The sequence below is a fragment of the Mchenga conophoros genome, linkage group LG7 (assembly GCF_057382185.1).
Source record: "Mchenga conophoros isolate Kocher_MC1m ecotype Shallow Benthic linkage group LG7, M_conophoros_male_GT1.1, whole genome shotgun sequence".
Taxonomy (NCBI): Eukaryota; Metazoa; Chordata; class Actinopteri; order Cichliformes; family Cichlidae; genus Mchenga; species Mchenga conophoros.
This window is the reverse complement of record NC_140532.1, coordinates 43,571,486-43,591,369: the sequence shown is the minus strand read 5'-3', so window position 1 is coordinate 43,591,369 and position 19,884 is coordinate 43,571,486. Positions and strand designations below refer to the sequence as shown.

General features: G+C 40.5%; 1 protein-coding gene across 1 annotated transcript in view; it reads right to left on the bottom strand.

The window, feature by feature from the left end:
• Positions 1 to 779: 779 nt before the first annotated feature.
• The window catches only part of sppl3 (signal peptide peptidase 3), a 41,026-nt gene continuing 21,921 nt past the window's right edge, over positions 780 to 19,884 (bottom strand). Inside the window, exons 2-11 of the mRNA XM_085279433.1 lie at positions 16,009 to 16,086; positions 12,368 to 12,459; positions 12,064 to 12,183; positions 11,761 to 11,839; positions 10,666 to 10,778; positions 10,037 to 10,143; positions 6,856 to 7,019; positions 5,171 to 5,361; positions 4,903 to 5,012; positions 780 to 3,932 (exon numbers count right to left, since the gene is read on the bottom strand). Coding sequence (XP_085135559.1) covers positions 3,861 to 3,932; positions 4,903 to 5,012; positions 5,171 to 5,361; positions 6,856 to 7,019; positions 10,037 to 10,143; positions 10,666 to 10,778; positions 11,761 to 11,839; positions 12,064 to 12,183; positions 12,368 to 12,459; positions 16,009 to 16,086 — 1,126 coding nt within the window. The 3' untranslated portion in view covers positions 780 to 3,860. The remainder of the gene's footprint in view (positions 3,933 to 4,902; positions 5,013 to 5,170; positions 5,362 to 6,855; positions 7,020 to 10,036; positions 10,144 to 10,665; positions 10,779 to 11,760; positions 11,840 to 12,063; positions 12,184 to 12,367; positions 12,460 to 16,008; positions 16,087 to 19,884) is intronic.

Here is a 19,884-nt window from a genome sequence, read left to right as displayed (position 1 = left end):
AGGCTGATAGGAAGGAAACAGCAACTCAAATAACTGTTCAGTACAATTGAAGTATGCAGAAGAGCCTCTCTGAATGGACAACACGTCGAACCTTGAAGGTGATGGACTACAGCCATAGAAGACCACGCTGGGTAGCACTCCAGTTAGCTGAGAGCAGGAAACCGAAGCTACAATTAAGGCTCGCATGAAGAACAGGACAGTATTGGAAAACCTTCACCTGGTTTGATGAGTCTCAATTTCTTCTGCAACTTTCTGACTGTAGGATCAGAATTTGGGATATGAATACATCCTGCCTTGCATCAAAAGTTCAAACTGGTGGTGGTGTAATAGTGTGGGAGATTTTCTTGCAACCCTCTGAGCGCCTTAGTACCAGCCGAGCATCATTTAACCACCACCGCTTACCTGAGGTATTGGTGGTGACCGTGTTTATCCCACTAGGATCAGTGCACTGATCTTCTGATGGTTGCTTCCAGGAGGATAACACACCCATTCACAATGTTCAGATCACCTCAGTGTTTCATAACTTGGCAATGAGTTCACTGTACTGAATGACCTCCAATGAAGCACATTTGGGATGAAATGAGATTTGCCTCATGGATGTGCAAAAACTGTAATGCTTTCATGTCAAAAAGGACCAACCCTGTATTTAACGTGTGCCTAATCAAGTGCTACCTAAGTCGAAGCACAACCTTTTTTTCCCCCCCTTCTTCAATGGCACTACCGATCATGTATGACAAACCAACACAGGAGATGGACCCAAAGAAAGAGATGCACTCGTGTTACAGTTAGAGTCATGTTTATTTACAGCAGAATCCTGAATGAGGGGGGAGAGGAGCAAAGGGGGCGGGGAAGAGGGGTTAAAAGGAGACAAAGTGTTTTTAGATCAAGCGCTTCAGGATTCATGTTTCACTACACAGTTCTTAATTTATTTTATTCACCATTTTTCTATACAGAATCCATTCAGCCGTAATATCAACTCAACCGACAGAGCTCGTGTGCTCTGCTGGAGGGGAAGAGAGATGGAAAGAAAAAAAACAAAGAAAAAGAAAAAACCTAAAGCACTAAACTAAAAATACAGAGGGGCTAAAAAGAAAACAAATTTCAATAAAAAAAAAAAACAAAACAAAAAACCCCCCAAGATCATTAGTTATGCATATATTCACATATACATACACACACACGGGTATGTATATGTGTATATAAATCTATATATTTTCTGCCTTGTCCATGAAGAGGTGAAAAGGGGGGGGGGGGGGGTGTGTGTGTGTAGATCCATGATGTCAGTTATGACGACTGCAATGAGCAAACTGCCAGAAATCCCGAAGCAGACAGTACTCAGGTCAAAACTTTCAGTCAGAGCTGACCAATCAAAGTCCTTCTGACCTGCAGCCTTTGTACTACCCACTGACAGGAGTTCATAGGTCCAATGTCTCCGTGTTGGCCAGCAGAGCTCAGCACTGCAGTAGCCCTGTTTAATGCAGTCTGAGAAATGATACACTGTACACTTAACATGCACGGCCAGGTAGCATAAAAAAGTAAAAAAAAAAAAAAAAAAAGAATAAAAAGAAAACACAAAACAAAACACCACCCCAAACCCAAAAAGCCAGCAAAATGCATCCAGACATCTTCAATCACACACTTTCCAGTATACATTAGATATTAACTGACAAGCACCACAAAACAGTGGAAAGACCAAAAGAAAAAACAAAACAAAAAAAAACATCAGTTAATGGTGACAGTAAAAACATCCTGTGGGTTAGCTTCAACCTCAATTATTTCACTGATTTCTGAATGGTGTGACTGATTCATGACTCAGCTCAATGGATTCAAACAGGTCCAAACACACACGCATACACATTCACCATCCATCCACAAAACCTTTAATCTGTAGCTACTTTAATCTCAGTAAGCCTTCATATCCAATGACCCTCCTCTGCAGCAGGCTTCGATTTCAAACTCTCACAATAGTCAGGTTTTCATCGACTGAGGTCAAACACTGACATTTACAGAGTTCAGATCAGATGTTTCGTTTGATTTGTTCTTTTTGTGGTTTGTTGTTGATTTTTCCTTTCCTCCTTTTTTTTTTTTTGCCAAAACACAAAAAGACTTGTGTATTCTGGAAAGAAGTGTATTTTCAAGGTCATATATAAAAGGTGCAAATTTGGGATGTGCAAAATCACTGAAACATGTAGTTTCAGGATAAAAGTAACGTAGCATACCTTCAAGTTACTTCAACATTCATTTATTTGAAACAAACAAAAAACAACACTTTTTACATTTCCACCTGTCCGAAGAAAAAATGACCTCTGGTGAGTTCTGTGTAAAAGTTCATGCAAGTTTTGATTGAACATCCAGCTCAATGCAAACCTGACTATTGTCGCTGTTTCTAAACTTCAGTGTTCGTGATTTCAAATTAAAACCCATGTAAAACAACCATTCACTCATTTGTTCTGCTCTCTCTCTCTCTCTGTCTCACACACACACACACACACACACACACACACACTTTAACACTAGAACAGGAAACTAACTTTGCAATTGATCAGTAACAAAGGAAATTGTTTTTTTGTTTGTTTTGTTTTTTAAACCACGCACGCGCACGCACGCACACACACACACACACACACACACACACACACACACACACACACAAAAATCCATCTGTTGATTCTATTGGACAAGTCGACAAACATTTAGAAAACTGTCTCCAATAGATGGACGCTTGCTTGTCGACGCAGCTGGCAGTCAAAATTCACCAAAAATTCGGCTGTTGGCTGGCGTCAGTTTCCCACCCTGTTCAACATGCTCCCAAACACAAATACAAACTCAAGATACTGCAAATACATGTGTACACATATATACAAATAGAAGCGCCCCCCACCCGCCGATGCTGGGGGGAGGAGGCAGCTTAACAATTTATAATGCATCATTTCTGTATATGCCAAGAATAAAACTTTTCTAAATAAAATACATAGTTATCTGTGAGGGTGGGGAATGAGGACAGCAGATGAACAGAGAGGAGGAGCTCGCGGGGAGTGTCAGAGGAGAGCAGGAGCGCCGAGGAGAAGCCATTATGGAGCGATGGTGGAACAGATGGGAGAAAGCTAAGGTGAACGAGGGCAGACGGATGGAAGGGGAAGACTCTTCTCCTTTACGGTGTCGCTGCTCGTGGGCATTCTCCTGTGCCGCTGCAATACTCCACCTCAACTCCATTTTTTTTCAGTTGTTCCATAATAATAATAATAATAACAACAATATTAATAATAATGACCACGACAATGCTAAAAAAATATATATAAACCCCTGCTATGTCTCACAACTGCAAGTCCACAAAAAGGGGGGAGGGGAGGCCTTGCCCTCGAGTTCATCTGAGTCATAGACAAAGAGATGCAGAGGAAATTAAAGACGTAGAAAAAGGAGGAAACTGCAGACAGAGAAGAGGCCTGACGAATGAGACGAGGCCATGTGAGGGAAGTGGCAAATGAGACCAACTATACACGTGTGAAAAAGGAGGGGGGGGGGGGGGGCAGAACGAAAACAGCATGGGCAGGATGTGCTGTAGTGAAGAGGAAATAAACAGCAGAGAGGAAGCAGAGATGAAACAGGGAGGATATAGGGACCAAAGATGAGTTGTGTCGGGGCGTTGTGATCCACACACTGGTGTCCCTTCGGAGGGTTTTCTCAGAAGATTGGTGGAAAGCATGAACGAGTGATGACAACATGGCCTCACTGTGAGTGTGCCCTCTCTCCTTCCCTCGAATTAAGGGAGAAAAAAAAAAAACCAACAACAACAACAAAAAAAAAAAAAAAAAAAAAAAAAAAAAGAACTTCTCCGTGCTGGTCGCTTGTCCCAAGTTGTATCATACCTCTAGGAAGCGAGAGCTGCTAGACTTAGTGTGGAAAGGCTCAGACCACATGCGCCGCAAATCCCCCTGTGGGCCACAAACACCAAGACAAACACAAGTTACGAGTCTTTAAGTGAATCACTCAAATGTCAGTAGATTGCAGACAGCAGTCAACCGAATTCTGTTTTCTTACCCCTCCCAATTCAACTGCGTAAGCTACGGTGGCCCCTGTAGGACAAACAACTCTCGCTGCTGTTCATCCCTCTGTTTACCTCAGGTGTCAATATGCCAGGTGTCCACCTCTATGTAGGAGGAGGCTGTAAAACTTTGTGAAAGTAGTCTGATACGAGGCAACGACTCAGTGAAGCTCACTTCTGTCTCATGAAAGTGATACTGAGGTGAGTTATCGAGCGTATCCTGAACCTTTCTGTCAGTAAGCGCTGCCGTTTTTGCAGGGTTAGGTCAACATACCTAAAAGACTATCGGCAGGATGGCGATGTCCATCTCAAACACTGTATTATTCAAGATGGCAGGCCAACATGGTGGCTTCCACAAAGTGGCGCCTGCTTCTATGCTGTTGTTGTTTTTTTTTTTTTTTTTTAAATGGACTAATTTTAAGTTTAAGAGTATGCATTAGTTTGTTGGAAGACACACACACACACATGAGTATGACGAGTTTTTTCTGTTAAATAAACCCTGACTGAACCTTTAAATACACAAGTATGAGTTTCTTGTTGAAGTCAGATGAATGTGCGTTGAAAAAGCATGCTGACATTTTATCACTGTCTTCTGATTTTCCTTAAAGTCCCAGTAACCAGTTTATTAAACAACATGGGCAAGCCTTTAACACTTTCGAAGAAAATGTTACCATTTATAGAAATTGAGTGCAGTTTATAGTTTCACTTAACAATTAGATTCACACTTCTCTAAAAGCAGCACAAAGCAAAGAGCTTATTTTTTTTCCCCCCACACGTAGTCTTTCTTTCTTTCTTTTGTTATTTCTAAATCAGAACTGCAACAGCTAGATTTTTGCCACAGTCCATGGCTGTTATTATACCTTCAGGTAGGCCATGGTGAGCAGAGGCAGCAGGGTGAAGGGCACCAGGTAGAGCAGAGCGGGCTGTGCAGCACGATGGATCCTGGAGGCCACGGTGGCAGTCAGCAGTCCTGAGGAAACATCAACAACATGTCAGAAATGTCACAAATACTTAAGACAAAACATTTTGAAAGGTCACAGCTTAAAAAAAACAAAACAAAAATTCACCACTGCCTAACACTGAGACAATATAACCTTGACCTTATCCATCCCTTCATTGATTGCTTACCTACAAAGTATCCGATGAGAGTGCAGTGGAAATAGGAGACGCGCTGCATGCGTCCAGACATGTTACCGGGCCCTGGGACTTCCCCGGTCGCTTGCTTCTTGTAGTTATCATAACGCAGGACAAAGCATAACAGCAGCCCTGGCATCACGATGTCTCCTATTCCCAGCATCGAGAAGTGACTTCCTGTGGAACTGCGCAGGAGCAAAGAGCAAAAAAGAAGAAATGATGGCAAATCAATTCCTGTGTCTTTTATTTCCATTTCATCACTACTTGGCTAAAGCCAACACAAGGTCCTGAGCAAATATCAGACTGAAATCGGCCAAAAGTCAGTCACCATGGTAGCCGCACTGTGGTTACTACGATCACTGAAACAGAAAAGGAACTGACAGCTTTAGGTGTCAGCTTCAGCTGTATTATGTTAACTGCAGCTCTGTTAGTGCTACTAACACACTCATTTTTAAAGGGGCCCTAGAACTGCTTATTACCAGCTATTATTTATAATAATAATAATAATCTTTATTTAACTTATAATTCAACCTACACCTGGAAGGCACTTGTGGCTCCTCTACCTTTAAGCCTAGTTTCTTCTGACCTGCTGCGCTGGAGACCATGGACCATATTAAGTATATCTCCTCTCTGACATAATACAAGAGTCAAAAAACTGTCCAAAATGGAGCACTTAATGCAGTCTGAGGCTTGAGCTTCACTTGATTTTACCTCAGTAAAGAAAGTTATGCAGAGTAAGATAGAATATGTGATTGGTTTAGTTTGCTAGCAGGATCATGCAACAAAATTATAGCTGGAGATGATTAACCTCTGGCATTGGTCCAAATCTGGGTTTAGATTCGGTTTCCAAGTTTCCATTTGTAAGGACTGTTTACCATTGCAAGACGGGGCAAAAAATTTCACATCATATCCTGAAAAATATGCAATTCTGAAAATAAATAAATAAATAAAAAATAAAAAGGAAAAGGGAAAACATCAAACTAATATTGATCCAGGGACTCGATTCATGCAATTCAATCCTTTAATGGAGGTATAGAGAATCAGCAAGGTCATGTTTGCAACTCATTCTATGGCAGGAAATAAAACATTAACAGCTGTTTTCTCACTTAATCAATATAACTCCAAAGCAGAGTACGAGGAAAACATAACATATCAAACCTTTCTGAAGCACAAGCACGTGTTTTGTCTGACGGTGTCTAAGTTCATGTTTAGGTTGTCATCCAACACAAAGAATACATACTCATTGTGACAAAGGGACAAAAACAAACAAACAAACAAACAAACCCCACAAACTGGTATACTAATTCACTGACAGTTTCAGCTATTAGGATGTACCCTTTAGCATTAATCTTGAGGCAGATCTTAAGAGGTAGTTAAAATGTTTGTCCTTTGTTTCCTGAAGGTGTTGTAAATTTGTTGGCGACACCAACAGCCGCGAGATAACAATACTTTAGGATTCACCTCATGGGACCTGAAAGATGTCTTTTCAAGGGTCGGTAACATTTAGCAAACTTAAATGTCAAAAAGCTGAGCGGTGTGATGAAGTGAGCATCAGTGACTGAATAAAGGTCACACATCATGCACACGCAGAGGCTGATCACAAGCAAACGACTCGGTGATCCCAAATGAATGTGTACCAAGCACACACTGCACTGCTTTATGATTGAGAGCAGCATTACCTGGGAAAGACGAGTTTGCCGGGCAAGGAGAGGCGGGGTACGTCACGGCCCATCCCCGGCCCCAAATGGAGCTTCCTGGACAGAACATCTATGGGATTTTCAGCAGGCTGAGTGGCTACTTTGACCATCACATTACTATTGAAGATGTATGCTGAGAAAAACACCTGGAAAGAAAGAGAGCCGGCTGTTAATACTTATCAGGCTTCACCACAACCCAAAGTGACTGTTGCGACTTTTCTCATAAAACTCAAAACACAATGTTTATGGCATGAAAAGCAAGAAAATCCCACTTAAAAGAAGATGGCTGCAGCCAGTTTGATATTAAGTAACACGGAAATTCCACAGCAGGGACGGCTTATAAATTTGTCAATGCCCAAGTTTTGATAAGAGGCACCATCAGTATTTATGCACTTTTAATTCACTCTGACAGAGCAACTCATAACAGCTCTTTAATAAAGACAAAGCTACCGGTCTCAGGAGATTATGTCTGACTACTGTGTGTTTGCATTATGTGCTCTTCAGTCATAGCTGACAGGGCAGACTCTTCAAGAGCGTGTGCTCACTTTGATGTATTTAATGGAAATTCTACTGAATGCCATAAATGAAATGTATATGGCACTCAGCTTTCCTTACCCTTTTACCCATGTGAATTTAAAATTTCTATAAATCTCAAGGAAAGCGGCATGTTTGTTTGCAAAGCTGCTGCTGTACTGCTTTCCGATTCTGGTGCTTATGGCATTTGTCAAATTCAAAGGCAACTGACTTGGCTTTAAATTAGGGTAACACTCAATACTGGTGTAAAAATGTCTGTACTTAGCGCAAAATACAATTGACCATTTTTAAGCACTTTTCAAAATGCTGGTTGTTCTGGGAAAAGCAAACGGCTTCATCAGTGGACAGCAGACATGCACATTTAACCCATTCCTTAGTGCTTTACAAAATAAAATCAACAAAAAATTTTATTTTGTAAAAAAAAAAAAAAAAAAAAAAAAAAATCATAGGGCTGTCATCAAGTTAATTTTGAATTCTTCCTGAACATGAACTGGGGGCTGGAGCCTATCCCAGCTACTACAGGGCGAGAGGCGGGGTACAGGTCACCAGCTCTTTGCAGGGCTAACACAGAGACAGACAACCAGTCACACTTACATGGGCAATTTAGATTCACCAGTTTGCCTAAATAGCCTCACCTTTAGACTATGGGAGGAAGCCGGAGTATCTGGAGAGAACCCATGCAAACAGGGGGAGAACATGCAAACTCCACACAGAGAGGCTTCGAACAGGTGGTTGAATTGAACTCATGACCTTCTTGCTGTGAAGCAACAGTGCTAATCACCGTGCCACTGTGCTGCCACAATCTCAGATATTGACCGATATTTTTCTTCCAGGTAGACGAAACAAACAGATTTCATAACATGGATGAAGGTTGTTTTTTCTGTCCCTTCCTTTTCATTTAAAGCCATATACTGACAGATTGAAACATTTTTAATAGTGGTCCTCCAATAAACTGGCCAGGTTCTCTTCTTATATATACACCGAATGTCACCCAAGTATACAACTACGTCCATAAGTATTTCGATCATAAGACACTTGTTTGTAAGTTCTGTCTTTGCATACCAGAGGTGTAGTTTAATAAGTTTTAATTCAAGAGATTTTAATAAGTGCTGCATCGTCTGTTTAGAAATCACTGCCAGTTTCATACACATATATATATTTTTATGTATATATGTCTTGACTCTTTTTCTCATTGCTGAAGCCACAACTGCAGATGTCTTTGATAGACAACTGTCTAATATAAAATATGGATGCAGCTACCGGGTCAGAAAAATGAAGCCAGTGCAGACGTGGGAAGTGTCTTAATCCTGGAATCTATCTGAAGGCGACTAGATAGTGATGGCTATAATTTCAAAAAGACTTCTGGTCCTATAGAGGTCTAAGGGAAAAAACTGCTTTCTGACTTTATGCCTGTATACACCTTCCTTGAGCTGAAGGGCTCAGTCAATCATTTCGGGTAATTTTGAACACGAAAATAAATAATTAAGAAAATTAAGCCTGTTATGTAAATCTTCGTCGTGGCTTGTTTCAACATAGAGGAATTTCTGTGGTATGAATCACAAGTCAATAGAAAATGAGCATGTGGCTTCACAGTCAGACTTGTCCTTGTCACTTTTGTGGGGGGTTTTTTACAATTAAGGAAGCGAGAGAGCAGAAATGCTCAACCTGAGGCTTCACAATCAGGACTTCAGAAATGAATGGGTGGCGTTATGACGGCACACTTTTAAAACAGTCTCTGCCATTATTAAAGTTGTTGTTCTGCTCTGGAGATCTGCTGTGAGCTGGAGGACAACATGAACCCACAGCAGGTAAAGGGCTGCTGCTGTGATGCTGTAGCTCATCTAGGTTGCTGAGCAGAACGAGTGGTCTAAGACAGTGGCGCTGAAGACCATCCACGAGATGAACTTACTGCAGAGACAGCTAAACATCGCTCTATTATTTATAGACACAAAACGTAAACCTTTTGTGCATGTAAACACAGATACACAACTATTTTTTTGTGTCTTAAAATATATTTTTTTCCTCTGTTTTGAGCAGCTCTAAGCAGTACTCAACACACTACCTACAAAATGGAAGAACTGTTTAACTGACCAGACATGGGGCTGTTGAAAGATGTGTAGCATTGTAAAATTAGAGGATATTAAACAAAGAAGAGAGACATACCAAAAGTCTGCCATAAAATGCTAGCAAGACTTAGATGCTTAAATGTCTTAGTGAATTAGTGATCTAGTGTTTCCTGGACTAGCACCCTCTGTAGCAAGATCACCTTCATGATTCATTTAACATGTTAATTCGATCAGTTTTGCTTTCTGCCAAATGAATTTTTAATTTTTCATGATTTATTTAATTTCTGCACAGCAGTCAATGCGATCAAGTTCTCCCCCAAACTCAATACTGTTCAATGTAAAGTGCCTCACTTAATCAGCAATGACAGACACCGGCCTGCAGGTTTGAGGAATAAATACAAAGCCTTTCATAATCGTGAATCATCATGTTTGTTTGTTTTTTGTTTATAAACAGAAATTTTCTCTTTGAATGTGTGCTTCATATATCGCAGTCTGTTTGCTGCGTCTCATGGAAGCTGCTTGTATGTGTTGCAGGTTTAATTTGGGTTGGGAGCATCTCTTACCCAGAAAACATCATAAATGAGCAGTCCTGACAGCAGCAGGCAAGACACCTTCAGACTGGGAAGTCGCACAAACGCTATCATGGCGACGCACAAGCCCATGGCTAAAGCTGAAAGGAGAGGACAACATATAATTTCACATTTTCAAAAGAAATGAATGAAAACATCAACACGATAAAGCTGTTCAAATTATTTTCCTACTTGAAATTGATTTTCTCAGGGCTGCATAACTGAAGATGAATACCAACATATACCTTTATATTGAGCTGGGAGTCTGTCATTACCTTTTTCAAAGTCCAGCGAACTGGAATGCCAGTTCATGGGTTAGTCATGTGGGTAAAATATAGAACCAATGACTAATATTTAGCATGTACTTTTCCACCATTAGGAGAAGTACTTCTTTTAAAACTATGAATCATTACAAGCTGAAGATGTTAAAATGCTTACTTTTAGCATGCTGTGTAGCAGGGCATGTTAAAACAACACCAAATCACACATTGCAGTTACATTTCTGAAACCTGACTACTTTGTGTTTAAATTTCATTGCTGCGGCTCTTATCTGTGGATTCTCATTCTGTTTGTAGTATGAACTGAAGCAACATTCATACAAAAGTTAAGGCAGAGCAACGTACCGTCCATGAGAAGCCAGTGTCCAGTCAGCACCCAGATGAGCACCAGCATAACAGAGAGTGAGAAAGACAGGAGCTCAGCCAGAGTGAAGCGCCCACAGCAACCAAACGAAATCCTGCAATGAGACAAAAAGACACAGAAGTGACCCACTTAAATCTCACAGAGCACTTTGGGGTAAAATGCAGTGCACAAAAACTTTTACAGGTGGATATATTTCTTAACTGAGGATCTGCTGCATATCGACTACTGTACAAAGAACTTATGTTTGAGACAACTGATGTTTGGATGAGTGAGAGTGGAAGGTAAGCCTGTAAACTGCTTTACAGATCAAGTTAACAGTAGTTATTTTGGTAAATAGCATGCAGGTGTCCATCTTTCAGCTAGGAGTTTTCCCTGGGGTGTGGCGCTGGCAGAGAAACCATTACATTGTGTGGGTTGTAGGGTGGAGCCTCAGTGGTTCAGGCTTGCTCTGGGGCATTCAGCTGATGCTTTGATGGGAGGGTGATGTCAGGAATTTTTGTCAAATGGCATGTGGAAAGCCGTTGCCATCATGACCATACTTTATTAAGTCTAAAGGGATTCTGGGTAGGTATGGAATTGTTTTGGGTGAGAGAAGCAGACAAAGATTTACTGAAAACTAGATATGGGGATTTGAATGTTTAAACAAAGTCGTTTTTATTTAAAGCAGTTTTTTCCGTGTCAGTTTATTGAGCAGATGAGCTCTCCTGGTGACTCTGTGTGAACTCCCCGGTGGAATAGAAGAGTTGATTATTCTAGATGTCTTAATCTAGAGACTATGCTGAACTTTTAAATGGAAATTATATGGAGCAAGGCAATGCAAGAGAATTTATTGAATTTTTACTACCTCCAAACATTCAAAATAAATTTCCCAGTGGTATTGAGCATTGCATCTAGTTTCCGTTCTACTCTGTGAAATTAATGCAAAGCATTTCCATCACACCAGGAACAGCTGAGAGGACAAGGACATTTGATAAGCAGTAGTAAAAGACCTTTTTGAATACTTTGTGGAAGAAACGCAAAACACCACAGAGCAATTGAGCAGGAGCCAGAAAGACTATGAAACATGATTTTCTTACTTGTTCTGTGGGGAGCAGGGTCTGGTCAGATACTGGCACATTGGCAACAAAAGGAATGCAAATGCAATTGTTGCAAGAACTGAGGAGAGGAACAAAACACAGCAGTTAAATCCAAAGCCCAGTTCACCTCCGCTGCTTGTTCCAGTGGTTCCTGTCAGTTTAATGGGGCAGCTAATGTCTTCAGTTATAATAATCAATGCAGTAAAGATGTTTCCCCAGTGCGTAATTACACAACACTAACATAAAAGCTTTATAATAACTCCACAGCTTATTTTTTGTGGTATGTTCAAGACTGGTAGTTACCTGCAGTGCAGATGGTGAAGACCACCTGTACAGAGTCGAAGAAGAAAAACATGACTAGCAGAGACACTGAGGCTCCTATGGGCAGAAACAGGGCCTGTGTGGAGTCTATAGTCTGAATGCCTGAAAAGGAATTCAAACATTAATGTAAGATGGATTAAAATGCACAAAACAGGAATGGATATTATATATGACTTTAAAAACAACGGTACGAGCAGAGAATTTAATCATTCATAAGTTATTACCTGAAAATCCAAGAAAACGTTTAGCATGCACAGTTCAACTTTGCCCTGTATGTAATACTTACTGTTGTTTGTATTGTTGTTATTGAATGACCCCGTTGTTGAAGGGTTTCCATCCTTATCCTTGTCCTGGTTCTCACAATCCATGTTTAATGACCTGCACAAGGAAGGGAAAGAAAACCTATGTGTGATTCTGGCTTCCACAATTAGCTCCTCAAAGCATGTACATTAGTATGAGGTGAAGGGAGGTGAAAACGCAATCTCTGCAAATCAGATCTCATTGTGGATGCTCTAGCAGCTCAATTTCAGGGTCTTTTGCATGATAAGCACCTTGCAAAAGACCCTCACATTTAGCATGCAAGCTTTTAATTTTATTTCTTCATTTACTAGGCATAGGTTTTGTTTTTTGTTTTTTAAATATTTGGTTTCTACATAAGCTGTGTATCTATTAAAGCAAAAAAGACAAGAGACCTGTACTGCCAAAAATGCATATTTTAATATTTCTTTGTCACATGTCAAACAGATAATCAATACTGAGTTTCTTCATATTGTGCAGGCCAAGTCTGCATACACAGGTCCAGTCTGATGACTTGCTAATAAAGAGTGTGGGCAGAAGAGTGTAAAGCTTGTGCCTGAAAAAGCACATCTTTTCTTTGAGTCAGAATGCCTGACTCACAAATCCCGTGACTGGAAACCTTGAGTTCAAAAAAATTTAATCCTTAAACATTAGCAAATTTAAACTTGATGCATGTTTTGAATTAATTATGCTTATCTACAGTAGCTTTTTTAAGTCATACTTTGATACCAATTTTCCATTCTGGTACTATAAGCCATACTACCAGAAGAGGGTGCAAACTGAAAATGTGGAGAAGCAGTGGAAATTACGTATGGATGCATGTTTATCTAAACAATTATAAGCAGACTTTATACCATTTATTGTTACACAGATAGAAAAATGCTCACTGGATATCTTTGAAAACTCGTTGCCTTCTCTAACCATCTTTTTTGCATTCTTTAACATCTATGGCACTTTTCATGTTAATAAAGTACAAGATTACTGTCACACTAGAGAGGCTGGGATCCTACAGTTCAAACCAGATTTGATTCAAAGACAAAACGAAAGTTTTAAAGACCAACAACACAGTAACCAAAAATAAAAAATCCTGATATCAGTTACTTAAAGGTGCCACTTGTGTTTGTGGTTGGGCTGAGGTTCTTTAGATAGTCTCGTCAACAGCTGCAACAAGCTGATCTGAGATGCATGAGTAAGTCAAACTTGCTAATGTAAACCATCTTTTCAAACACACATGAAAATGTGGGAAATTCCAAAGTTTGGGAACATCAGTTACCACCAAGTCGCATTTCAAACACTTCCTACACAAAAACGTATCTTGCCTCGGAGATCCTGCAAAAATAGTTTGAGGCCACTTATCACTTACAGTGGGATGCAAAAGTTTGGGCAACCTTAATAGTCATTATTTTCCTGTATAAATCATTGGTTGCTTCTGTAAATCCAATAAACTTTGTTTCACTTCTCAAATATCACTGTGTGTGTCTCCTATATCATATATTTAACTGACATTTTTTATCGTAAAAAATTGTATCACTTTTTGTTTCTAATTAAGATTTCACCTTAGCCAAGTTGGAATTTTTTTACATTTTGATTTATTTTTGTCATCGCTGCCAGAGATTTATACTGTGCAAAATCAAATGGCATGCCTCCCAACAGCAGCCGCCTCAGACTAGAATGAGCAGAGTGCAATAAGTTAATAATAATTAACTAACTAAATTTTGTCTGATGCTTTGCAAGCTGCTGTGCTTGCTGGAGTGATGGCTGAGTGGCAGTTTCATGGTATAATCACAGCTATATGAATGTTTAGTGTTTCAACCTTTTTTCAGTACCACAAAGTGTATAAAACATTTTAAGGTCATAAAAAGAGACAGAGACTCCCATAAGAGGCGTTCTCTGTTGTTTTTGGTTAGCTGTGATGCCCTATTTTAAGGAAAAAGTCCTTAAAAGTTAAAAGTCAGGCTAGCATTTCCATAGCAGAGCTGTGAACTAAGACTTTAAAACAAACTTATGTGGCACAAACTATCCTGTTATCAGGAAGAACACTCGATTGCCTCAAGTAACATGTTTCTGTGCCTTAGCTGGTTTCCTGATACTTTGTGTAAAGAAGCTGCCTGAGACACAACCACAGTGAAAGTTCAGCACAATTTTTTTTTCTTTTTTTAAATTGAACAAAGTTAGACAGTAGACGAGTGCTGTATGTTTTTGACATATTCCTGGTCTCTTTGTGTAATGCAATGATGGACTCCATGTCGGATGTTAATGATGTCAGGTTACCTAGCTAGTAAATATTACCCAGCATGTGTGTAGCTTTGCAAATGTGCAGTTATTAGAGTTAAACTGTTTATTGTTCACAGATTATAGTGTGACTTATTGATTTCTATCATATAATTAGAAGTGTGAATAAGGCACCGGGCACACAGGAGCTAGAGTAGGATGTCTCGAGACCACTTTTACGTGGTCTTGGTCTTGTCTTGGTCTCGGATCCCTCGGTCTTGTCTTGGTCTCGCTCTCTCTGTCTTGCTGTCTCAGATCAACATAGTGGTTGGGAGATTTGGAGTCAACAGTATCCATGACACACAACGCAACGTTCGATAATCTGTCATGCGCAAAAGCATCAGCTCTAAGAGCCGTGCATAGAGAGTGCTTTGTAGTGAATCAGAGTCGACTCCCATTGAGCGAGAGCCGGCTCCTCAATTTCCTTTCACTGCTCAGCTCTCACACAGTGGCTCAGCTATGGTCCAATCCCTCCATATTGTGGCCAATCACATGCGAAGATATAGGATAATATCATTATGTGGAAAACAGAGGGTGAGAGACACGACAGTCAAGTGGAGCTTGTGTCTGTCCTCTCAGTAAGTGAGTGAGACAGTAGACAGCGGTGAGGAGGGGTGTGCAAGTGCATCGCAAAAACACATAAATATGCCTGACACCCATAAACGAAGCAGCATCTGGCTGCAGTTTAAAGACTTTTTTGTCTCGGTCTCGTTTCGACTTTGTCTTGGTCTTGATACCCTCTGGTCTTGGTTACAAGTCTAACAGGAGCCCATTCCCCCACCCCCAGGCAACCACGGCTCTCTAGGGAAACATTAATATTCCCTGTGTGGTTGTGAGTAGTTGCTGGAGGTTGCTTGTTGTCACTAGGTAAATTTGGTCACAAAGGGTTATACAGTGCTAACTGAAAACCTTTGATTGCTTTGGTCACATAAAGACTGCCGCAGTCAACAGTAAAGCCCCTCAGGTACCCAGTATGGAGACAAATTTAGACTACGTGAAAATTCATAGGGACTGTTTTGTGGGCTGACTGGTAAAACACTGTGAAAATGTTATCATCATTTTGATCATTAATTAAATTATGTCCAGTTTTAATGATAGATTACACCTGTTATTACTGGGATGGGAGAAGATAATATATCCATACAGATTAATCACAAAATATAAATTCGAGAGATGTCGTAATTTTGCTGTTTGCTAATCCAAACAATTAAACTAGAACTTGAGCATTTTTACTGACTTGAACACAAACAAAAAAATTTATTAACCCCCCCCCCCCCCCCAAAAAAAAAACAACCTACATTTTACTGCTCATCTACTGTAATAGAAACACTAAAAACCCCTTTTGCTATTAACACTCACCTGAAGCTGCCATAGACAATGAGCAGAATGGAAATGAGGAAGGTGGACACCTGACTGGAGTCAACTAGGGAGTACGCCCTATAGAAGAAAGAGAGACATACAAACATTACTTACGGCACAAATGACTACGCATGGACATTTAACAACAACAAAAGCACAACTGTCTCATTATTAACACAAGATTACTGCTATGTACTGTTGAAGAGCAGAAACACATGAATCTGATAATTAACTGTGCTGCTGTTGATATTTATTTTACCACAGCTTAAGTTTTCAAATTCCTAACACTCAGATGCTGTTGTCAAGCAATTATACTTGATGCTTGTGTGTGTTTATGTTCTGTACTCTCCGGTCACAGCTGTCAGGGCAAAACTCTGGGCTCCATTCACTACATTCAATAGTGAACAGCATATAAAAAAGTATTAAATAGACCAATGCCAGCAACCTCAATGACATCTCACAAACAGAACTGCTAAGAATATGAGGAATATGCGATGAGTTTCACTGCTATAGCAAAGTGGCTGCTGTTCTGGAGAGCAGTCTCACAACTGTGATGCTGATGGGATTTGTTTAACTAAAAATACAGTGGTGTGGCCTCTAACACTTGGCATTATTAGACTTGATATTTCATCAGTTTAAATGTTTTTTTCAATAAGTGCTAAGACATGCAGCAGCCAGGAAAAGGAGACTGAAAACAAGTGTCACATGCTTCAAAGTATGAGCGAAAAGAAAAGAAAACACCAAAGTCTCTCTTTTTTTAAACCACAAAGGTTAACAACAAAAGTCAGGATGATGCAGCAGGAGACAACAATGTGGAGGAGTTAACTCGAGTGAAAAACTTAAAAAAAAAAAAAAAAAAAAAAGAGTTTAGGTACTGCTTTTGCTGTAAAAATAAATCAAACCTTTGTGGTGAAATGCTTCTGCTAGAATCCATATAAATAATAAAGATGTGGTTCGATGACCATTTTTTCCAAGGGTAGCCGCATAAGCAGAGACCACCTTCACTAACAGCCCTGAAACATTACTGAAACTGCTCCTCTAAGGCTCTCAAGGGGTAAAGAGTTAACATTTTTTATTTTGTTGTGTAAAACAGAGTGTCAGTGGGCACTTAAAAGTTCAGAAAATGTTTGAATGTCTTTAACTATTAAATTTGTTCATTGCGCCAAATCCAGCTGCTCATTAAGCCTTTCTGGTTTGATCAGAAAAGAAAACAGTGGTCCATACACCTGAAAGTCCTGAAAACACATTGTGAATTCTGTCTTGAGTCTACGGATGTATCCATGTATTTCCACAGTGCTGTTGCTGCGCCGAGCACATTTGAAGTGTCGGAATGTGGAAATTTCAACATCGCTTGAAAAGGTGCCAGCTAGCAACGTCCCTCTCACCGGTAGGCTAAGTTATCTTTAGCCAACTACAAGTTGAATCTGGTAGTTGGAGTTGTCAGCTAAAATACCATCATTAAGAAGCGGCACAACTAATGTGTGCGATGTGCACCGCTGGCCCAGCCATTTATTTTTTAATGCACCTTCTCAGATTAATTCACTGCGTGTCGTGCCCAGGGCTGGACTGGGACAAAAAAAAAAAAAAAAAAAAAAAAATCGGCCCGGGCATTTTGACTAAAGACTGGCCCACCAGGTATTATAGGAAAAGCCATAAAGCCTTTAAATGAAAACGAACGCTGTTGTGACAGTGATGTACAGTCCTGTTGGTATATGTATGATCTCTATACATTTTACATGAGATGAAAACTTTGGTTGTAAGATTCAGATAATTATTTACTTAAAGCCAGACATTTTAAATGAGAATAAGAAAGAAAAGTATTTCTTTGTGCCCCCCTCTCCCTGTCAATGCCCCAGCTGGCCCCCTGGCAAAACTTTGCTAGACCCGCCCCTGCACAGTTACCAGCTGTCAGCTACTTAGAAAAGGATCCTGGTGTTATTTGTCTCTCAGAAACAGTTCACAACTTCCCTTCAACTCATTCATGTCACCTAAAAGGTAAACCTGTTTCTCCATCACTTGTTCAGCTCTGATGATTCAGTAACATCAGGACATCTCCTGGTTTCATCTTCACGTCTCCCTCTCACCAGATAAGCAAACCGATATCATGACCAGCAGCCTTTACAGCTGTGGCTCCAGCAAACATCAGCTGATACTAGAAATGAATATTACCGTAATTGTCGGGCTATAAGCCGCTACTTTTTGCACAAGCTTTGAACCCTGCGGCTTTTAGTCAGGTGCGGCTTTCTATGGATTGTCCATGATTTTTGTCATATCGTAAGAGGATTTGTTTTGTTTGTTCCACTTTTGTACGGCACTACGTTGCCTGGCGGAAGGATCGGGGTTCAAGAGTGGTATGTTGGTCACATGTCCATCCGCCAGGCAACATAGTGCCGTACGAAGTAGCGCGAAAAACAAACTTCAAAGTAGCGCTACGCGTTCAGCTGGAGGCGTAAATAATGATAGGCGATAAACTTGCGAAAAGCAAGTTATGCTCAACTCCACCAGTGGAATCTGACAGCGTGGAAAAGTGTGAAAACATCCACGATCACCAACGGATTTCGAAGGGCTGGACTGCTGCATGATGGAGAGGAGGACACCGCCACGGCCCTTCCGAGGGTGTTCGACTCTGACACTGACAACGAGGATTTGTTTGGTTTTGAAAGTGACAACGAAGGAGAGAAGCTGAGAGTGGATGACGAAGCCATCATGAGCCTGTTCGTATCCGACACTGGAGAAGAGGACTTTGGTGGTTTTAGTGCACAGGAAGAAGAGAAAGATGGTGGTGAATGACTGACTTTTCTACTTGTTAAAGTCGTGTCACTGCACTTGAGCCTAAAAGGTAGTCCGAATCTATTTTTCTGGTGTGCTATAGGTTACTGTTATGTACTAGCGAATGAGAGAAGAAGATGCAGCTGATAGCGTAAAGACAGAAAAACTCAAGCTTTGTGTCTTTTTCCATTCTAGCTGAAGTCCGGGACAAACTGTTCCTTTTCAGCTCAATACGAAACGCGTAATAATTTCTCTGAATACGGGACGATCCTGTTTTTTTACAGGACAGTTGGCAACTCTGCTAACAAACCTTATGAATAAAATAAAGTTCACTATCAGTAACATCATAGCACCCAGCCAGCTGTATAGAAACTTCATCATGCTAGCTAGTACACAGTACGAGTTATTGTAACTGACTGTAAAAAGTCAGCACAATGAAAATAAACTACACCTAAACTTGGTTTATACCCGACCCAGATAGACTGCAGGTCATAACTTTCTACCTAAAGTTCAGTTCACCTGACACTCGGACCGGCGGCTGCCTCAGGTCTCGCCCTCCTCCTGCCTCCTCTTTCCCTCATCCACCCACTGGCCTCTGTGAGCTCCGCCATAGCCACCACCAAACAACGAACTTATTTTTACACATCGGCCATCATCTGGCCAATCCACCACCTTACATTGTTTATATCGTTACAAAAACAAACAAACAAACAAACAAAAAAAAGAACCATCGGCCCGTAAAAATGAAAAATCACAATCGGCCCATCGCACAAATGCCCGGTATGCCCTATGGCCAATCCAGCTATGGTCGTGCCATCAGTTAACCCTTCGCGTGCCACACGGTTGCCAACCCCTGCTCTAAATGCACCACTCACTCTTATGTCAATCAACGCTATCCCGTACTTTCATTAGTGCCAGCTTTGCTTGTCTTGAAGTTTAGAAAAGTTTAACTTGGGATTTGCCCACTCTTCAGTTTTTTTAATATACTTTTGCTTGTTGCACAAGTTGAATTCTCACTTGATGTGATCTGACAACTAGTACCAAAAGAGAAATTGTTTAAAAGTGATTTTAGCTTTTGTGAGGCTTCCTAGCCTCTCCTTTTTTAGC